The sequence below is a fragment of the Ovis canadensis genome, chromosome 4, assembly GCF_042477335.2.
Source record: "Ovis canadensis isolate MfBH-ARS-UI-01 breed Bighorn chromosome 4, ARS-UI_OviCan_v2, whole genome shotgun sequence".
NCBI classification, from domain to species: domain Eukaryota; kingdom Metazoa; phylum Chordata; class Mammalia; order Artiodactyla; family Bovidae; genus Ovis; species Ovis canadensis.
This window is the reverse complement of record NC_091248.1, coordinates 122157583-122177466: the sequence shown is the minus strand read 5'-3', so window position 1 is coordinate 122177466 and position 19884 is coordinate 122157583. Positions and strand designations below refer to the sequence as shown.

Below are 19884 nucleotides of genomic sequence, written 5' to 3'. Positions count from 1 at the left end.
CAGCATTCTTGCCTGGGAAATTCCATGCATGGAGGAGCCTGGTGGGCTACAATCCATGGGATCGCACAGAGTTGGACATGACTAAATACGCAGGCGCCTCACCTCCAATGCTGTGCACGCCCCCAGGACATCCAAAACCTCCATCCAGGAAGCATTTCGTATTCATTTATCCATTAATGTTCCCATCCACCTGCACTCCTCCTCTCCTTGCTCTCCTTATCCCTACAGCCTCTGGGAATCATGCAGGGAGCAATGAGAGGGCTCTGAAAGTGGAAAAACCCAACGAGAGGTTTACAGGCTAAGAGCATGAGGCTGAGTGAGTGGTCTCTGGGAGAAGGGGACGCTCACATGGTGCTGACGTCACGCACATCCTGCAAACGAGAGAAGAGCCATTGGTGATCCTGGTTGGAAAGGGTGGCCCGGAGCTGCTCTGAATGTTGGAAATGATCCACAGCTATATGCAAACTGCGCAGGTAGGAAGCCTCTGACACAATCAGCTCAAATTTGGCCTAAGAGGTTAGGGAGGAGGAAGACTAATTAGAAACATTTATTGAATCCCTGGTGCATGTTAGCCACTGTGTAATATTTTAGGGATAGAGCGGGACACACGACACATCCTATTAGAGTTTATAGTCAATACCAGAATCCAACCCGATCTCAGGAGACAGAACATTTGAAGCTGAGTGAAAGACATGTGCAGACTCTCAGGTGGAGGAGAAAATGAGGCTTTAAGGAAACTCAGATACACTGAGTATCACTGAAAGCAAGGGTATCAAAGGAGAGGACGCTGGAGAGGCAAACAGCGAGGAGGTCTGAGGATTGTCTAAACGAGGTAAGACATGACAATGGGGAAATGAAAAGAGCCTTTATGTAGGGGGATAACTTGGTCTAATTTGTTTTATATAAAGATATATCTGAGCACACCATGGAGAAAAGATAAGAAGGGGCAAGAAAGACACATGAGGAAACCGTGATAGTAATTCCAAAGGAGAGAAGAAGGCCTAAAGAGCCATGAGGATGGTGAGAGATATACGCCGATTTCATAATGATACAGGAGGGAGATTTGGAAGCGCTTGGTTATCTGCTAGAAATAGAGGCTGAAAGAACAAGAAGAGTCACAGCTAATGCCTGTTTTTGAGTTTCGTAACTGGCACTTCCCTGGGGGCTCAGAGGGTAAAGAATCTCTCTTCAATGTAGGAGACCTGGGTTTGAGCCCTGGCTCAGGAAGATCCCCTGGAGAAGGAAAGGGCTACCCACTCCAGTATTCTTGTCTGGGAAGTCCCATGGACAGAGGAGCCTGGCGGCCTACAGTCCATGGGGTTGCCAAGAGTAGGACACAACTGAGAGACTAACACACTTCAACTGGGTGAGTGATAAAGTTCCTAAATGAACTAGATAGAGATCTCTGGAAGAGGAATAGATTTAGGCGATGAAGGTAATTTGGGGTTTGAGGAACCATGGAAGGAAGCAGGATATTTGAGGTTTAGATGGTGCAATTGTGGTTTAATGGAAACAGCCCAATTGTTGGGAAGTTCCAGCAGGAAGCACAATGACTCACAGCCCTGTTCTCTAGCTGGGCTGGTCAAGTTCATCACCCAAGCATGCAGCTTCAAGACAGATGCATGGACAGAAAAGAGAAAGGGCACGCACACACCTGGGAGATGACGTGGATAACTAATGACATGGCTGGAGGCCACTCACACACAGCACTTCACCTGCATCCTGGCTCAAATATCCACTCATTATATGACTTCGGGTGGCTCATTTAACCTCTCTGAACCCCAGGTTTCTTGTCTGTGTTGATACAGTGACCTCCCCCTCCTCACACAAAAAAATGTTGTGACAGTCAAAAGAAATGCAGTCAGTGAAAGCCCCTTTTCCCAGAAGTGCTAATTCAGGAAAGGAATATATGTGGATAAGCACAGAGGCTTTTCTTCTCAGAACCATGAGACCAGCGCTGGCCCAGGAATGCTGGCAAACTTCCTTAAATTCCGGTGTTGGTGAAAGAGCTATAGGGTTCATATCACCTGCCCACTCACTGGTCCATAAATATGCGCAGACTAGTGATTTTCTAAATATCTCCCACATGCTTTAAAAGTTGAGGTCAGCACAAGGTGCTCAGGTCTGAGCTTCAAAAAACCTAAAATTTTTTACCTATTTAGCTTGGTAAAAGCACTGCTATCATAAGTCCTTACAGCCAGAATTTTACTCCTTCCCACTTCTGAAAAGGAGGAAGAGTATGGTACTAACACGTATCAAACTATGCACCAGGCGGGCTTCCCTGGTGTCTCCCGGGTTAAGAACCCACCTGCCAATGCAGGAGATGCGGGTTTCAATCCCTGTGTTGGGACAGTCCTCTGGAAAAGGAACATTCCAGTATTCTTCCCTGGGAAACCCCATGGACAGAGGCGCCTGGCAGGCTACAGTCCATGGACTTGCAAAGAGTTGGATACAACTTGGTGACTAAACAATAACAATGTACCAGACACCATGCTCAAAGTTATATGAGAGTAGTTTCATTTAAAACACACAGCAACTCTGAAAAGTGGTCATTATCATCCTTGATTTTTAGATGAGGAAACAGATTTAGTCAAGTTATATAACTTAAGGTTACACTGCTAGTAAATGGTAAATATAGGATTCAAACTCAGCTCAGTTTGACTTGAAACTAAATAGTAAATATTTTGTATATAGTGTGAGGAAATGTTCCAACCTCATTCTTTTACATGGAGCAGTACAGTTTTCTTAGCACCGCTTATGAAGACACCACTTATGTCTTTAACTCCATTACATAGACTTGCCTCCTTTGTCATAAATTAATAGACCATAAAATAAAGGAAAACAGTGACAGACTTTATTTTCTTGGGCTCCAAAATGACTGCAGATGATGACTGCAGCCATGAAATTCAAAGGTGCTTGCTCCTCGGGACAAAAGCTATGACAAAGGTAGACAGCAGCAGAGACGTCACTTTGCTGACAAAGGTCCATCTAGTCAAAGGTATGGTTTCTCCAACAGTCATGTATGGATGTGAGAGCTGGACCATAAAGAAGGTTGGGCACTGAGGAATAGATGCTTTTGAACTGTGGTGTTGGAGAACACTTGAGAGTCCCTTAGACAGCAAGAAGATCAAACCAGTCAATCCTAAAGGGAAACAGTCCTGAGTATTCATTGGAAGGACTGACACTGAAGCTGAAGATCCAATACTTTGGCTACCTGATGCGAAGAGCCAACTCATTGGAAAAGACCCTGATGCTGGGAAAGACTGAGGGCAGGAGGAGAAGGGGAAAATAGGATGAGATGGTTGGATGGCATCACCGACTCAATGGACATGAGTTTGAGCAAACTCAGGGAGATAGTGAAGGACAGGGAAGCCTGGTGTGCTGCAGTCCATGGGGTCATAAAGAGTCCAACACAATTGAGCAACTGAACAACAACAACAAATAGGCCATAAGTGGATGCACGCATTTCTGGGCTCTCTACTCTGCTACACTGATTAATGTATCTGATTTAGTGCCAGCATAATACTGATTACTGAAACTTTGCAGTATAGTCTGAAATCAAGGAGCATGACACCTCTAGCTTATTCTTTTTTCCTCAAAATTCCTTTGCAATTTGGGGTCTTCTGTGGTTCCACATAAATTTCAGGGTTATTTGTTTTAGTTCTGTGAAAAATGTCATGGGTCTCTTGATAGGGATTACATTATATACCAACTCAAAATGAATTAAAGACCTAAATGTAAGACCAGAAACCATAAAATGCCTTAAAAACATAGGCAGAACACTTTTGGACATAAATTGTAGCAACATGTTTTTGGATCTGTCACCTAAGGCAAAATAAATAAAAGCAAAGATAAACAAACGAGGCCTAATTAAACCTAAAAGCTTTTGCATAGCAAAGGAAACCACTGACAAACAAAAAGACAACCTATTGCAAAGTATGTGATTGATAATGGCTTAACACCCAAAGTATATAAACAGCTCATAAAAATCAATACAGAAAAGCAAACAACCCGATTAAAAAATAGACAGATGACCTGAATAGACATTTCTCCAAAGAAAATATACAGATAGCCAACAGGCACATGAAGAAATGCTTAACACTGCTAATCATCAGAGAAATGGCAACCAAAATTGTAAGAAATCACCTCACACCTGTCAAATGGCCATCATCTAAAGGTCTACAAATGATAATTATTGGCAAAAATTTGAAGAAAAGAGGATCCTAGCACAGTGTTGGTGAGACTGTAAATAGGGGCAGTCACTATGGAAAACATTATGGTAGTATCTCAAAAACTAAAAATAGAACTAACACATGATTCGAGAATTCCACTCCTGGGTACATATCAAAGAAAATGAAAACACTAATTCAAAAAGATTAATGTACCCCAATGTTCATACCAGCTCTATTTACAAGAGCCAAGATATCGAAGCAACCTAAGTTGCTGATAGTTGTCTATCAACAGATGAATGGATAAAGAAGCTGTAGTACACATACATACAAATACACACACACACACATACACACACATACACACGCACAATGGAATATGACTTGGCCATAAAAATAATGAACTCATGCCATTTCCAACTACATGAATGGACCTAGAGAGTATGATGCTTAGTGGAATAAGTTAGAAAGAGAAAAACAAATAGTCTGTGTTCTATAGACTACTGTATGTGGGCCCTAAAAATAAAAGAAACAAATGTATATAATAAAAGAGAAACAGACTCACATATATGAGAACAACTAGGATCACCAGTGGGGATAAGGAAGAGGAGAAGAGCAAGATAAGGGTTTGAGATTAAGAGGTAAATACTATTATGTATAAAATAAATAAGCAACAGAATATATTGCACAGCGCAAGGAAATATAGCCATTACTTTCTAATAACTTTAAATAAAAAATAACCTATAAAAATACTGAACCACTAATATAATACTGTAAATCATCTATACTTCAATTTTAAAAAGTGACATTTTTTGACTGATTACTATGCACTAGGAACTTTTTAAAAATTATTTTTCAATTGAAGTATAGTTGATTTACAATGTTTCAAGTGTACAGCAGAGTACAGAATTCAGTTACACACATATATATACACATACAAAATACATACATATATACATACATATTTCTGCTTTATTGACTATGCCAAAGCCTTTGACTGTGTGGATCACAATAAATTGTGGAAAATTCAGAAAGAGATGGGAATACCAGACCACCTGACCTGCCTCTTGAGAAATCTGTATGCAGGTCAGGAAGCAGCAGTTAGAACTGGACATGGAACAACAGACTGGTTCCAAATAGGAAAAGGAGTACGTCAAGGCTGTATATTGTCACCCTGCTTATTTAACTTCTATGCAGAGTACATCATGAGAAATGCTGGACTGGAGGAAGCACAAGCTGGAATCAAGATTGCCGGGAGAAATATCAATAACCTCACATATGCAGATGACACCACCCTTATGGCAGAAAGTGAAGAGGAGCTAAAGAGCCTCTTGATGAAAGTGGAAGAGGAGAGTGAAAATGTTGGCTTAAAGCTCAACATTGAGAAAACTAAGATCATGGCATCGGGTCCCATCACTTCATGGCAAATAGATGGGGAAACAGTGGAAACAGCAGCTGACTTTATTTTTCTGGTCTCCAAAATCACTGCAGATTGTGACTGCAGCCATGAAATTAAAAGACGCTTATTCCTTGGAAGGAAAGTTATGACCAACCTAGACAGCATATTATAAAGTAGAGACATTACTTTGCCAACAAAGGTCCATCTAGTCCAGGCTATGGTTTTTCCAGTAGTCATGTATGGATGTGAGAGTTGGACTATAAAGAAAGCTGAGCACTGAAATATTGATACTTTTGAACTGTGGTGTTGGAAAAGACTCTTGAGAGTCCCTTGGACTGCAAGGAGATCCAACCAGTCCATCCTAAAGGAGATCAGTCCTGGGTGTTCATTGGAAGGACTGGTGGTGAAGCTGAAACTCCAGTACTTTGGCCACCTCATGCGAAGAGCTGAGTCATTTGAAAAGACCCTGATGCTGGGAGGGATTGGGGGCAGGAGGAGAAGGGGACGACAGAGGATGAGATGGTTGGATGGCATCACCGACTCAATGGATGTGAGTTTGAGTGAACTCCAGGAGTTGATGATGGACAGGGAGGCCTGGCGTGCCACAGTCCATGGGGTTGCAAAGAGCTGGACACGACTGAGCGACTGAACTGAACTGACTGATACATACATATGCATACACACCTATATATCCTTTTACAGATTCTTTTCCATTATAGGTTATTACAAAATATTGAATATAGTCCCCGATACACAGTTAGTCCTTGTTTATAATTTTATATATAGTAGTGTGCATCTACCAAACCGAAGCTCCTAATTCATACTCTTTCTTGGTAACTATAAATTTGTTTTCTATGTCTGTGAATCTGTTTGTATACACACCACATCTTCTTTAGCCCTTCATTTGTTAATGGACTTACAGGTTGCTTCCATGTCTTGGCCATTGTAAATTATACTGCTATAAATACTGTAAATAGAATCTATTTTTTTCTGATTCTCCCAGGAATTCTTTGCAACCAAGTTTTTACAAATGAAACAGAAGCTTGGAAAGATCAAGTATTGGGCTAGCCAAAAAGTTTATTTGGACTTTTCTATAACATCTTATGGACAATCCTGAATGAACTTTTTGGCCAGCTCAATATTTTGGCCCAAGTTAAATAGCTGGCAAATATTAAAGTGGGTCCAGGTCATTTAAGCCAGAACCTAATGCTTAAACATTGTTCCATAATGCCTTTCCAATGTGCCATATCGTCTTTCCAGGAAGAAAGATTTAACCCATACTTTAGATTGATTTTTAAGATAAGTGCTCCATGTAAAATATATTAATGATAGTAACTTAACATGAGACCAACAGCCTTTACTGTAGTCTTGCTGTTGGAAGGAAGGACCAAGCAGAGCCTGATGGTCATTCAAAAGCCTCTTTGAGATCCATGAACCACAGAACAGCTGCAAGGGCCACTCACCAAGGGAATACCAAAAAGCCCCTGCATGCGTCTTGGTTGAAGAGGAAAACTTCGGTGTAGGCTGAACCTTTGGTTGAAGAGGGAAATTTAAGTCTAGCCTGAAGCTAGACTAATGAGATTGAGTGTATACTCCTCCCATCAAATTCAGGGGCACGGTCACTTTGTATGAGCTCAGACCAATAGCACGGAGCAGTAAATGGTTGATGGAGCGAGGAGGAGGTAGATAGGAGGGAGAGTGGTGGTGTTCACAGAGCAACTTGAACCCAGCAAGCTGGGGGTGACCCGGTGTCGTGGTGGTGAGTGTGGTAGGGACAGCCCGCTCGTGGTGGTGGTGGGGGTGCTGAGTAGGAGACACGGGCGTGAACAGAGGAGACCCTGCTTTCCCTTCCGCAGCCCCTGCCCCACCCCGCCTGGTGGTACCTCCTGAAGCTTCTGGTCTTCATGGGTCATGGAGAGCAGCACGGTGCTGTTGCGCACCACGGGGATCTCCTGCCACAGCGAGCCACTGGAGGCCATGGAGAGGCGATGCAGGTAGGACTCCGAGGAGACCAGGGCCTTTCGGGGCTGCTGGGGTGAGATGGGCCCCGGTGCCTCCGTCAGGCTGTCCAACCGCTGCTGGCTCTGAATCTCCTTGTTCAGAAACACATCACTGTACTCCTGGTAAAGCAGCTGGGCTACAGGGGTGAAGAGGTGCAGGAGAGGGAGGGAGTTAGGGAGATGGGGAGTTGAGGCTCCGAGATAGGTCATCAAGCCCCGTGGTCTCCTGGCATTTCTTCCTACAGATGGCCAAGTCCCACCGCTGATGACCATGAACCCCTCTCCGGCTCAAGCAGAACACTCACGGGGGTCCACAGGCCTGTTTTAAGGTACTCACAGGAGTTGATGAGCTTGGAGCACCGTCTTGAAAAGTTTCCCATCACCTCCTTTGGCTTTTTCTCCCTGTGGGATAAAGAAGGGCTCCATGGTGTTTGCTGACCATCAGACACAGAGAAGCCCCAAGTGACTATAAATAAGATAATCTCTGACCACTGGGACACGTGCCAGAATATCACGGCCAGAGCCTCTGAAGAGGCAAGCTGCAGCCTGACGCACTTTTGCATAGTTCGACACTCTTATGGGTGTCAGGTTGAAATTTTACAGCAGGGTTTAGTTCACGGCCCAAGGGTCTAGATGGATGGGAGATTGGGATTCAGCTGCAAGAACCGGGTAGACGAAAGATCTCCCTATCCTGGAATCCTGGTGTCAGTCCCTTCCCCTCCCTACGCCTGGAAAAGACACGGTCTCAGCACCTTTGTCAGCTAATAAAAATCTCAGTATCCTAGGAAAGAGAGAAAACTGTGCCCACTGGGAGAAAGGGTGACTCACCGGAAAACAATGGCGTCCAACAGGCCAGGGGATCCTTCCATGGAGGGACCTCTTGTGTCTGAAAATAGAAAACGGGTAAAGTGAGATTGCGAGGGGGTGTTCAGACAGTCAAGGAACCTAAGACCTAGAGTGGGAGTTGTAGCCATGGGGGGTGGGTTCAAGGTTCAACTGGGCATCTGTGAGAAAGGGAAGAGCCCAGGTCAAAAGCATTTGAGATCTATCCCCATCCATTGCGGCAGAGTGTGAACCGGACAAGCAGAAGATGCCTTCTCTGCTAGCGGAAGGGCATCGAGCAAGTGTTGGTAATGAAGGTATGCAGCGGCGGTGGGGGGTTGTGGGGGGGAAGGTTCCAGAACAACATTGGAAAACAGAGATGCACTATAAAAGTACACACCGCAATAGAGCGAGAGAGAAGGAAGGGGAGAAGAAAGAGCCTCGCCATGAGCTCAGAGACGTTCTAGAGGACTTTCCTCTGCTTGGGGCTGGGTACGTGGGTGAGGGAAGCCAGCAGGGGGACCAGCAGGAGCCTGGAGGACGGAAGATGGATGAGGAGGGGAGAGCGGGACAGAGTCTGCTCTGAGGCGAGGTCACCGTGGTCCAGGCTCTGCACTCACCTACAGGGCTCTCGGGGAGGATGGAGGGTCTTCGCAGGCCCTGCCGGTGCCAGTCCTTGTGCTTACTCGACCCCTCACCGGGGACCACCACCGCCTCACTGCCATCCTCCGCTGGCCTTCTCGGCTCCCGTCGATGGGGCCAGCTCGATGCCTTCTCCAGGAGGCTGTGGCCCGATTTCTCTGGCTGCCTCCCTGGGCCTACCTCTGACTTCCTCAGGCCATTGCTTCCTTCCTGGGGGGCTGTTCTTCTCCAAGACCCTCTGGCAGGGGCTTCAGACTCTTCTGAGAGCCCGGGTTCAGAGGTGGGTCGCTGGACCTCTGGAGTCCATGGGGTGGTCGGGGAAGATGGGTGTAGAAGGGCCGTCATGTTACTGAAAGCGAGGCCCGGGGGGGCATCACTCTTACACCTGCCGACGGAAGCCAAAGGGTGGGTTGACCGGCATGTGGCTGGAGGCCAGGAGACCCGTCCTGCAGAAGGCGGGGTGGAGACGGTCCACTCTTGACAATCAGGCCTCGGCCTGCCTTGATCCCCTGAGTTCACAAGTCCTCCCTGTGAGCTCCTGCCCCTCCCCTTGGACTTTGGGGGCAGAGGGGGCGGTTCAGTAGGAGGATCCAGGATGGGGACAGGAGGGAGAGGCTTGTAGATCCTTGAGATGCTCGACAAGACAAGGGGGTGGTGGGCCTGGGGGGCGTGGGGGGTGGGGGGTAATGGCTTGTTGTATCTCTGCCTGGGAGAGACAGAGTGCTGAGTGTGGAGTGGCGCGTCCGGCGTGGAGGGCAGCGGTCGGTGCTCCCTTGCCACCACAGGGTTGGGAATGTGGGCTGGGGGGGCCCTGGGAGGGCCGTGGGGCCCCGGACCCAGGGTGAGTGGTGGAGGATGGCTGTACCGCTTTAGCATGGGGACCACCGTAGGGGGATGGCCGTCTCGCTCCACCGTGGAGGGCTGGACGTGCCTCCTCTCCGGGGGAGGCAGGGGTGGAGGTTCATGGATCGTCAGGTCTATGGGGGTGCCAGGGGCTGGGGAGGAGCTGCAGGTAGGAGACCCGGGGGCAAAGGCCCAGTGCTTCGTGGGGCCCCACGGCTGACTGTCGGGGGGGCTGCCGGCCGTGGCTGGATTTGAAGCCGGTTCTCCAAAATCCTGCCCCGGAGCGGGTGGTGAACTTGAGGCTTCGGGAATGATGGCACAGTCCCTTACAGTTCTCCTGCCCCTTCTTGGGAGCACAGAGCCATAGATGACAGGTTTGGGAGGTCTCTGGGGTAACTCTGAGTGGGAGGAGGACAGGGATATTCCCACCAGGTGCGAGGCTGGCTCTGTCCCGTGAGACCCGGGGAAGGAGTTGCTCCTCATGGGCTGGACCACTCCGGTGGGGCTGCCCAGGGACCCTGGGGGGCTAGCCCAGCCCGCCAAGGGGAAGCCGTAGCGGGCTGCTGGGGGGGTCTTAGGAGCCCCACAGGGAGATGGACTGTCGGTCAGGCGAGAGGCTCTGGAGGTTTCTGGAGAACTGGCAAGGACAGGAGGCTCCCTCCTGGGAGTGGCAGCCAGGGAACGGGCCGGCGGTGTGGCAGCCGTGCCAGGGGGCCCTTCAGGAGGACTGGGTGTAGCTGCCTCTGGGCTCCTTGGAGGGGTCGCGGAGAGACTGTAGGCAGAGACTACCTCCCTCCCCCCACCACATGTGGTCTCCTGCCCCAACTCAGAGCCCTCTTGTTGGTGGCGATGAGCAGTTTCTGGGTCTGGGGACTCCTCGGCAGGACAGGAACCAGGTAAAGAAAAGGGCTGGTGGAAGCATCCTGTGGGTTCTGGGGCAGGACTTGGAGCTACGGGGGATGGAACCTTGGCTCCAGGCTCTGTTTGAGTCCCCAGGATCCTGGTCGGGGGAGAAGAGGCCTCTAGAGACAGGCCACAGGGAGGAGAGACCTCAGGGGCTACCAGAGCCAGCGCAGTGGGACCCTCAGGCTCTCCTTGTCCTATGCAGCTCTCTTCTCCTCCTCCCCCCGGTGTGTCCCCCTCCCCTCGCCCTGGTTCCTCCTCTGGTGACCCCACTTCCTCCTCCTGCCCCTCTGCAGCCTTGGCTTCCCGCTGTGCACCCGGATCTTCCGGCTTTCCACTTCCCTCCTCTGACTTACTTGCTGAGCTTCGATTCTCCCCATTCTGAGCACCCACCTCATTCTCCTCTGGCCCTGTTAACTCCCTCCCCTTCTGCTCCCCTTTTCCTGGATCCCCGTGGCTCCAAGCCCTCCAGTCCCACTCCCCATAACTCAGATTCCCCAACTCCTCCCCACGGCACCACCCCTCTCTTTCTCCTTGACCTGCGAGTACCATGTCATCTTGAATCTGCTGCTGTTTCTCTCTCTCTTCTTCCTCTGCACCTTTAACCTGCTCTCCTATCTGCTCTGGAGCCCCGGAAAGCCCAGCAGAGCCAGCAGCCTCTCCCTGAGGTCCCCCTTCCTCCAGCCCCTCAGTTCCCTGGAGACACACGAGGCCTGGACTTTCCTGCCTGGCAGGTCCACACTCCGAGTCCTCCAGGGGCCGGCTGGTCTCAGCCGGGTGATTGTCATCACAAGAAGGCCCGCGTCTGGTCTGGGCATAGGTGTCGGAGGATGTTTCCTCCTTCCCTTCTGCTTGTCCCGTTTCCAATATCAAAGACGTGAGTTCTGGTTTAAAGTCTACCTCCACACTGCTGCCCAGGTCCCTGGATAACGAGGCCGTGTCCAGACAGTCACCTTGGTCAGGGCAGGCCAGGAGCTCCAGGGAAGCTGGCGTCCTTGCCTGTCTCTCTGCCAGGCTCCAGGGCCCGGCCTCCTGGCATGAGGGGGTATCGTTACAGGCCTTAGCCGTCAGGGTTTCCTGGTCAGTCTCCACCTCTGGAGAGGCTTCGTTGTGGAGAGAGGTCATGCTCTCAGCTGCATGGTCATTCGCATCCCTCACGTGTCTCTGCTGGGTCTTCAAGAGCGTGCAGCCTTCAGCCCACTGACACCCTGGGTCCTTGCCCTCTTCGGCTGCAGGCTCCAAGGCAGGGGTCTGGCTGCTCCTCATGGGAGCTGCCCGGATAACAGGGAATTCCGCTCCGGCAGGGATGGGAGTTGAGGCTCCGTGCTGGGGCTCCTCCGCCTCCATCAGCGCTGAATCCTAAAGAGGAATAAGAGACCAAGTTTCCACCCCCTCTTCCACTTTATTTGTTATTCATCCAGAGGGACAGACCATAAAGAACAAGCATGGGGCATTCCTTTGGTTCCATTTGCAGTCTTTCTTTGAGACAAAAAGTCCTTCACAAAGTAAGCCGTGGCTTCTATAAAATTTATCATTGATTTGTTCATTTTATAAATATTTGCCAAGTCACCCTTTCAAGGGTGGGGCATTCAGTAGCAAAGGAGGCAAACAAAGACCATGTCCTCATGGAGCCTGCAGGCTTGTGACGGAGACAGGTGAAAACGATTACGTTAGGGCACCAGACCACTGTCAGAGAGCTCCCAGCATTCCCCAGTGGTCATTAAGCTCTAGATGGTATGACGTCATGGTGTCTCCCCGTCGACTCTCTGGACACCAAGAGTGACTCAGGCCCGTATAACTCCCAAACACTGTGAGTGACACGCCCTAGATCTTACAGCCCAGAGGAGCAGTGTCTGGAGGGGAATCCTCCTTCTAAACTGCTGATGGGATTCAAACAGTTCTGGCCATTATGGCCGGTGTCTGAGATACCACAGCACCGTATAATCTCCTTTATGAAAGTGAAAGTGAAGTCGCTCAGTCACCTCCAACTCTGCGACCCCATGGACTGTAGCCTACCAGGCTCCTCCCTCCATGGGATTCTCCAGGCAAGAGAACTGGAGTAGGTTGCCATTTCCTTCTCCAGGGGATCTTCCCAACCCAGGGATTGAACCTGGGTCTCTCACATTCCAGGTAGACGCTTTAACCTCTGAGCTACCAGGGAAGCCCAATCTCCTTTATAGAGGGTCTGAATTTCACTCACCTTATTTTCCAGAGTGTCTAGCAAAGCCTATGACTAATTAAAAACAACAACAAAAAAATTGTGTTTCAATTATAGAACAGCTTTAGTAAACTAGACTTAGATGAGAACCAGATGAGATTAGACGAGAACGAGAGTGATACAAAGGGTACCCACTTCAATGAGGTCCATCAAACTGGGGACCCCTCACCATCTTACTCTCCCCTTGTCTCTAGCATGAACTCATCTCATCACTGGTCATATTTTGATCTTCCCACCTCTCTTTGCTACTTTGCAAAGAATTTACAAACCAATAGAGAGGAATTGCTTCCGTTTCTTGCAGTTCAGAGCAACCCACACTTCACTCTGTCCATCTTCCCCCTCTGACTATGCCAGAGCACCTTCATCTCTAAGTGCCATCGTCCATAGCTGCCTTCTCAGGATCTGATGCAGTGGCTAGCTCATTCTCTAGCACCTTCACCTTCTGTTAGAACCATCCCACCAGCCTTTAAGCATGTTTGTGTCTCTTTCTCTTCCCAAGATGTACTTGGAGTTCTTCATACCTACTCTCCTCATATCCTTGCATCTCCCCTACCTCCAACCAAACTTTAACAGCACCACTTTGCTCACCTCCCCTACAATCTTCAACTTGCTAACTCTAAACAAGACTCTGTGGATGCTTATTTTCGGTGGTTCTTGCCAGCATTTGACATTTGACACTGCAGTGGACACCAATTTGACATTACACATACCCTTTTCTGTTATTTGTGAGACTACATTTTTTCCTCTTGAGTTTTCCTCAACCCTCTAACTGACTCATTAGAACTGACTCATTGGAAAAGACCCTGATGGAAAGACTGAAGGCGGAAGGAGAAGGGGACGACAGAGGATGAGATGGTTGGATGGCATCAATGACTCAATGGACATGAGTTTGAGTAAGCTCCGGGTTTGGTGATGGACAGGGAAGCCTGGCGTGCTGCAATCCATGGGGTCATAAAGAGTCAGACACAACTGAGTGGCTGAACTGACTGACTGACTGAACCCTCTAACTGGGTTACTTTGCTCCTGTTTGTAGCACTTATCATCTAGTTGCTGCTGCTGCTGCTGCTGCTGCTAAGCCACTTCAGTCATGTCTGACTCTGTGCGACCCCATAGACGGCAGCCCACCAGGCTCCCCTGTCCCTTGGATTCTCCAGGCAAGAACACTGGAGTAGGTTGCCATTTCCTTCTCCAATGCATGAAAGTGAAAAGTGAAAGTGAAGTCGCTCAGTTGTGTCCGACCCTCAGCGACCCCATGGAGCCTACCAGGCTCCTCCGTCCATGGGATTTTCCAGGCAAGAGTACTGAGCTCACTTTATTTCTCCTTTGTAGCACTTATGCAATTATAATTATGTAGTTATGTGTGTATTTTAGTTTATCATCAATCTCAAACAATGAGCTTCAGAAGATCAAGAACAACATCTGTTTTGCTCAATTGCCAATACCTAGGACAGCTGACTCACTGGGAAAGACCTGGATGCTGGGAAAGATTGAAGGCAAAAGGAGAGTAGGCCAGCAGAGAATGAGATGGTTGGATGGCATCACCAACTCAATGGACATGAACTTGAGCAAACTCCAGGAGATATCAAGGGACAGGGAGGCCTGGCAAGCTGCAGTCCATGATGAGGTTGCAAAGAGTCAGACACGACTTAGCAACTGAACAACAGGACATAATACGTGGCCCATACTAAGCACTCAGTAAATATTTTTCCATGATAGAATAAAATTCTTGTTTCCCTCCTGGCCAACATTCCCCATATTTAATCGAGCATTAACTCCTCTGGATCCTTTCTCTGAAATCTCACTCAAGTCTGTGCACTTTTCTCCATCTCCACTGCTAGAGTCTGGTCCATGTGGGTGCCCTCTCGCACCCAGGTCACTGCAGCTGGCCGCTGGCCTCCACACGGCTTCTCTTGCCCTTTTTCCGAGGCATTCTCTCCTTAGTGCCTGAGTGATTAAAGGCCCCACTTCTGGTAAATTTCTTCAGTAATCTCTAACTATTGGGGTGAAACCCAAATATACGTGGGGAGCATGCCCTCCACAATCTGGCCTCTGTCTTCCCTTCAGCAGCATCCTCGTCGGTCACCACCACCCCCATCCCACTGGCTTCCAGAGCCTTCAGCTCCCCTTCCTGTCACCCTTAGGCCTTCACAGGTGTGGCTCTGAGACCTGGAGTCCTCTTCTCCTGCCCAGAGGACACTTGACTACTTCTTCCACACTTGGAGTTCTGCATGTAGTGTCTATTTTCTGGGCCAGACCATGAGCTTCATGAAAACACAGATGCTGCCATGTTAACTGTTCAGTTCCTTCTTCCCGCAGCTTAGCTGGCCCTCAACAAAGATTTATTGCATGGATGATGGAAGGAAGAACATAGACTTACAAGAACGTTGTCCGGCTTTTAGTTCTGCCTTTTTCGTATCTTACTAATTTTAACATAATTATAGAAATCATGTAGTTGAACATTTTTTTTCTCTTATTTTCAGAAAGGGGATAATAGCATTTGCAAAGAGTCCTAATAAAGATTAAAGAAGGCAACATAAAAAATGAAGAAAAAAAAAGGATTGGTAACACTGATGGTAGCACACATGTCAAGAATTGTATGTATTTTGGGAGAAAGAAAGTGTAAGAGACATATTTTGGATTTATGAGCAGGATGGACTTTTGGAGACACACAGAAAATTTTGCCTAATCTACAGATGAGGAAACTGAAAGTCAGCTAACCTTCAAGTGTCCTGAGTACAGGTGAACTCAAAAACATGGTCTCCTGACTTCAGTCTACCATGAGCAACCCGAAGTCCAGCTGTAAGAAAGCTGTCCAGTCACTAGTCTAGAGGAGACCCTGCGGTCCTATAGAACTCACAGCTCCACCTGGACTCACCCTACCCTGTCTGGTCTAAGCTTAGAGAGGAAACCCACCACCCCCAATGCCGGCTGTCTTGCTGAGACATTGCACGTGCATAGACACTCACATAAGCACACACATGCACACACACACACACACATACAAAACACTAAACCACCCTTGCAGATTCTACGGGGACAGCCTGACATAACCAAACGAGCATGTCCCTAGCCACCCTGCAGCTGTCGCATGTGACAAGCTCCTGGTCCTTCACACAGATACTATCTCTATGGGCTAAGGGGCCATGTCTAACACACGCATACTGTGTACAAGGGCTTTTATGTCCTTTTCCAGTTAATTGGCACAGTGTGTGATTTGCCCCCGACACTCAGCCTAAGTACAGAATAGTATAATCACTATAGATGATCCTGCAGTGACGTGACCCTCTTCTCCCAACCACATGTTAAATAATATACTTGCTCACCGTAAACACTTTCTGAAACTTGGCTCCTACCTGCCTAAGGAGACCCTGTGATTAAATCTGTAGTCTCGCCTCCCTGACATGTGTATTGTCCCGGTCCTATACCCATACACAGGATTCCCTGGTGGCTCCGGGGTAAAGAATCTGCCTGCCAATGCAGGAGATGTGGGTTCGATCCCTGGGTGGGGAAGATTGCCTGGACAAGCCATTCCAGTATTCTTGTCTGGGAAATCCCATGGAGAGAGGAGCCTGGTGAGCTACAGTCCATGGTACTGCAAAAGAGTCTTCGAGACTAAACAACAGGCCCAAACACTGGCATGTCCTCAAACAAGCAGCCTCTAAATACATAAGTGTATTTCTGCTACATTCAGGTTGTTATCTACAGACAGTAAGTGCTGCATGGACATCTTCCGTTCCACCCTAGTCACATAGTGCATGTCTGTCTCCCACTGACACTATTCTTAACACCATCTTTACCCCTTTGGCATTAATGGTGGTCACCGGCTCAGCCCTCATATGCCTATTCTTCGTCCTGTGCTATAATCCTATGGGAATCAGGAATTACAAACCAGGAATGTGACAGAGCTGAAGATCTGTAAAACGCGGTTTTACTCACATAAAGGCATCAGAGATTTTTTTGCACTTCCCATTATCTTAGCGCCACCGCCTCATCGCTTTCTGCACTGGGGGTGAATGATCATTTTTATCCGAGTACAGGCAAAGACAGAGCACAGCATGGGTGACCTGGTCTTCCTCCAGGCCAGGGTCATCTTTGCATCTGCTGCCCCTGTTCACACGCGACTTCTTTCAGGACAAAACTCCAAGTCACTCCAATGACAGTGTGTGACAGAACTCAACCCCGCCCCCCCCCCCCCCCCCATAAAGCCTCCAATACCTTAGCTCTGGCCTATTTCAACTCACCAGATGTGAATTTGTATTTCAAAGATACCCCTCCTCCTCACCTGGACCCCTCATCACACTACTGCTTCTTCAGTCCAATGCAAGTGCCAAGTGTACTTCTGAAGTGGATTTTGCAGCAGTGTTAGTTTCAAATATCCTGACTTACACCACAAATCACTGAAGTACTCTCGCGATTACAATACTTCTGCATATACACTGTGTCATCTATATTCTATTTTAGGAAAATACCCACCAAATCAAAAGACACATTCTCATTTTGCTTTCAAATCAAAAGACACATTCTCATTTTGCTTTCAAAAATAAGACCCATAGATGGATGCCTTTATTCATTGTTTGAAATTACTGCCCTCGATGCTACATCAAAATAAGAGTAGCTTTCTGGACCACTAACTGCTAAGATCTGTGTTCTACATATTTGAGGAAAGCCCCACCATCCAAGTGAAAGCTGTAATAAACACCTCTATCTATTCCCTAATGTCTGAAAACACCACATCATTCAGTGCTTTGTAGCCCCAATGGGCTTACACAGACCATCATTAGCGGCAATGCTAACACAGAGCCCACAAACCCACCGGTGGCCCTGGTGCCATCCACACAGAAGTGTGAGTGACCTGTTTGTGTCCTTAACCTAGACCCTGACGGTCACCTTGTTGACACTGTACGTGACCAGCTCCAGTTCACTCCACAGACATAGTGAGTGACTCAGCCCTGTCTGCACCAGATGCTGTAAATCATCTGCTTGGGTCTACACCACTTGAGTAACCCCGATCCCGTCCTTGTCCACACCACAGTGTGACTGACCGCTCCAGACACCACGAATGACATATTCCTTGTCTATCCCACAAACACTGTGCTTATGAGGCCACAGACAACCCCAGACAGACCACACTGTGGACAGCCATACACTCCAAGAACCCCGAAATGATAAAGACTCTTGACTAAGAACCACTGTATCCTTCTGATAAGAGATTCCTCCTCCCACCTCCTGCCTTCTCTTTCTGCCCCACCAGGACAGTGACCTACATTCCTCCTGTGGGACATCTCATTTGATTGATGCCCCACATCCCTTCCCCTCCCCAGCTCCCCAAGAAACCCCCACCATGGACATGGTTCCAATTTCAGGCCCACAGACTGGCGAATCCCCATTTTGCCAGGGCCAGAGGTGGGTGGGGGTGGGCGGGTAGGGAGCTAAACCAGGAAGTCTGAACAAGAGGCCACATCGGGAGCTCTTTAGTCAGGGGTTGGGAATTCTGGAGTCGACAAAGGATGCAAGATCCTGGACAGCAGTAGGGGAACAGAAGGGGACAAAAGATAGAAAAGTCACGCTCCCTCCCTTGTCTGTCGGACACACCCTTCCCCTCAATCTGACAAGAGTCCTGGCCAGAGTTCACGTCTAGGCAGACAGGAGGGCAAATCTGGCTTGGGAACCCCAGATTCAGGAAGGCGAGCAGGGGCTTAGATCTGAGACTTGCAGAACGGCGCTGGGGGGGATGCTCCGAATCGGGGCTCAGAAGGGTGTTCTAACACCCCCGCCCCCAGCCCAGCTCTGCACAGCTCCCTTCCTACCTCGCCGGGTTCTGAAGGCAATGCTGGGATCCGCAAGAAGCTTTGGGAGCCCTCCCCGGGTGCGGGGAAACGGGAGGGGGGCAGGGCGCGAGCCCTTGTTTACAGGTTGAGGCACCTCCTCGGCTCCCAGCGAATAGCTTAGACACACACACAGTAGGCGAGTCCACAGGCAGATAAGCGAAGGAAGGCCCGGCCCGAGTAGGAAAAAGCAGACAGCAAAACACCTCCAGGGAGGGCGTCCGTCCACAAAGGGAATCTCAGCTACACCTCATTACAGGAGCGGGCTTTCCCCAGGGCCTGGACTTGGAAGCAAGAGCCCTGATCACCGGCCCGCGGAACATCTTAAGGGCAGGGTGCCCATTTCCGAGGCGGGGACCAGGCCGGAAGCAAAGTTTTCCAGGCAGGAGCCCTTCCTCCCGCGTCTCTCCCCTCTCCCAGACCAGGTGCTCGGGCCCCGCACCCCACCTCCGCCCACCTGCCCGGCGCGCTCCCCCCCACTTTCTGGAGCCCGCGCCCCGGAGCCCGCGGGGGCTGCTCCCAAGGTGAAGGCCTCGATTCCCGGGCTTCCCGCCCCCTCGCTTCCCCTCCGCCCGGGCGCCACAGCCGCCCGCCCGGAGCCGGGCACCGGGCACCCACCTGGGTCGGTGTCACATGCTGTCCGGGCGCCCCCCCCGCGTCCCCTCGGGTCCCCCGCCGGCCGGCCGTCCCCAGCGCAGGCCCCGGCCGCCCCGCCCGGCCGGGAGGGAGGGATCTGGTTCTCCTCGGAAGTTTCAGGTGAGGAAACCAGGGACACACCTTCCTGGGGGAGGGCCGGGGCCGGTCCGCGCCGCGGCCTCATTGGTGTGAAGGCAGCGCCCGCGTCAGAGCTGGGAAGTGCCGGCCCGGCCGGGACGGGAGCCCGGGGCCGGGCGGGGAGCCCTGGGCCCGCGGGCCGGCCCGAGGGCGTGGGAGCGGAGAGCGGACCGCGGGGCCTCCCCTGGGTCGGCTAGGTCTCTCAGATCTGCCTGGTGTTTCTTCTCCCGGGTGTTTCTCCAGGTCTTTACCTGAGCTGGCCCCTGACCAGTCCCCCGTCCCCCACCCC

General features: G+C 49.7%; 1 protein-coding gene across 1 annotated transcript in view; it reads right to left on the bottom strand.

The window, feature by feature from the left end:
- The window catches only part of ARHGEF5 (Rho guanine nucleotide exchange factor 5), a 29828-nt gene extending 10293 nt beyond the window's left edge, over positions 1-19535 (bottom strand). The window contains exons 1-6 of the mRNA XM_069588644.1: positions 19440-19535; positions 9011-12137; positions 8397-8454; positions 7906-7970; positions 7452-7705; positions 349-509 (exon numbers count right to left, since the gene is read on the bottom strand). Of these exons, the coding sequence (XP_069444745.1) occupies positions 349-509; positions 7452-7705; positions 7906-7970; positions 8397-8454; positions 9011-12125 (3653 nt within the window). The 5' untranslated portion in view covers positions 12126-12137; positions 19440-19535. The remainder of the gene's footprint in view (positions 1-348; positions 510-7451; positions 7706-7905; positions 7971-8396; positions 8455-9010; positions 12138-19439) is intronic.
- Positions 19536-19884: the final 349 nt, after the last annotated feature.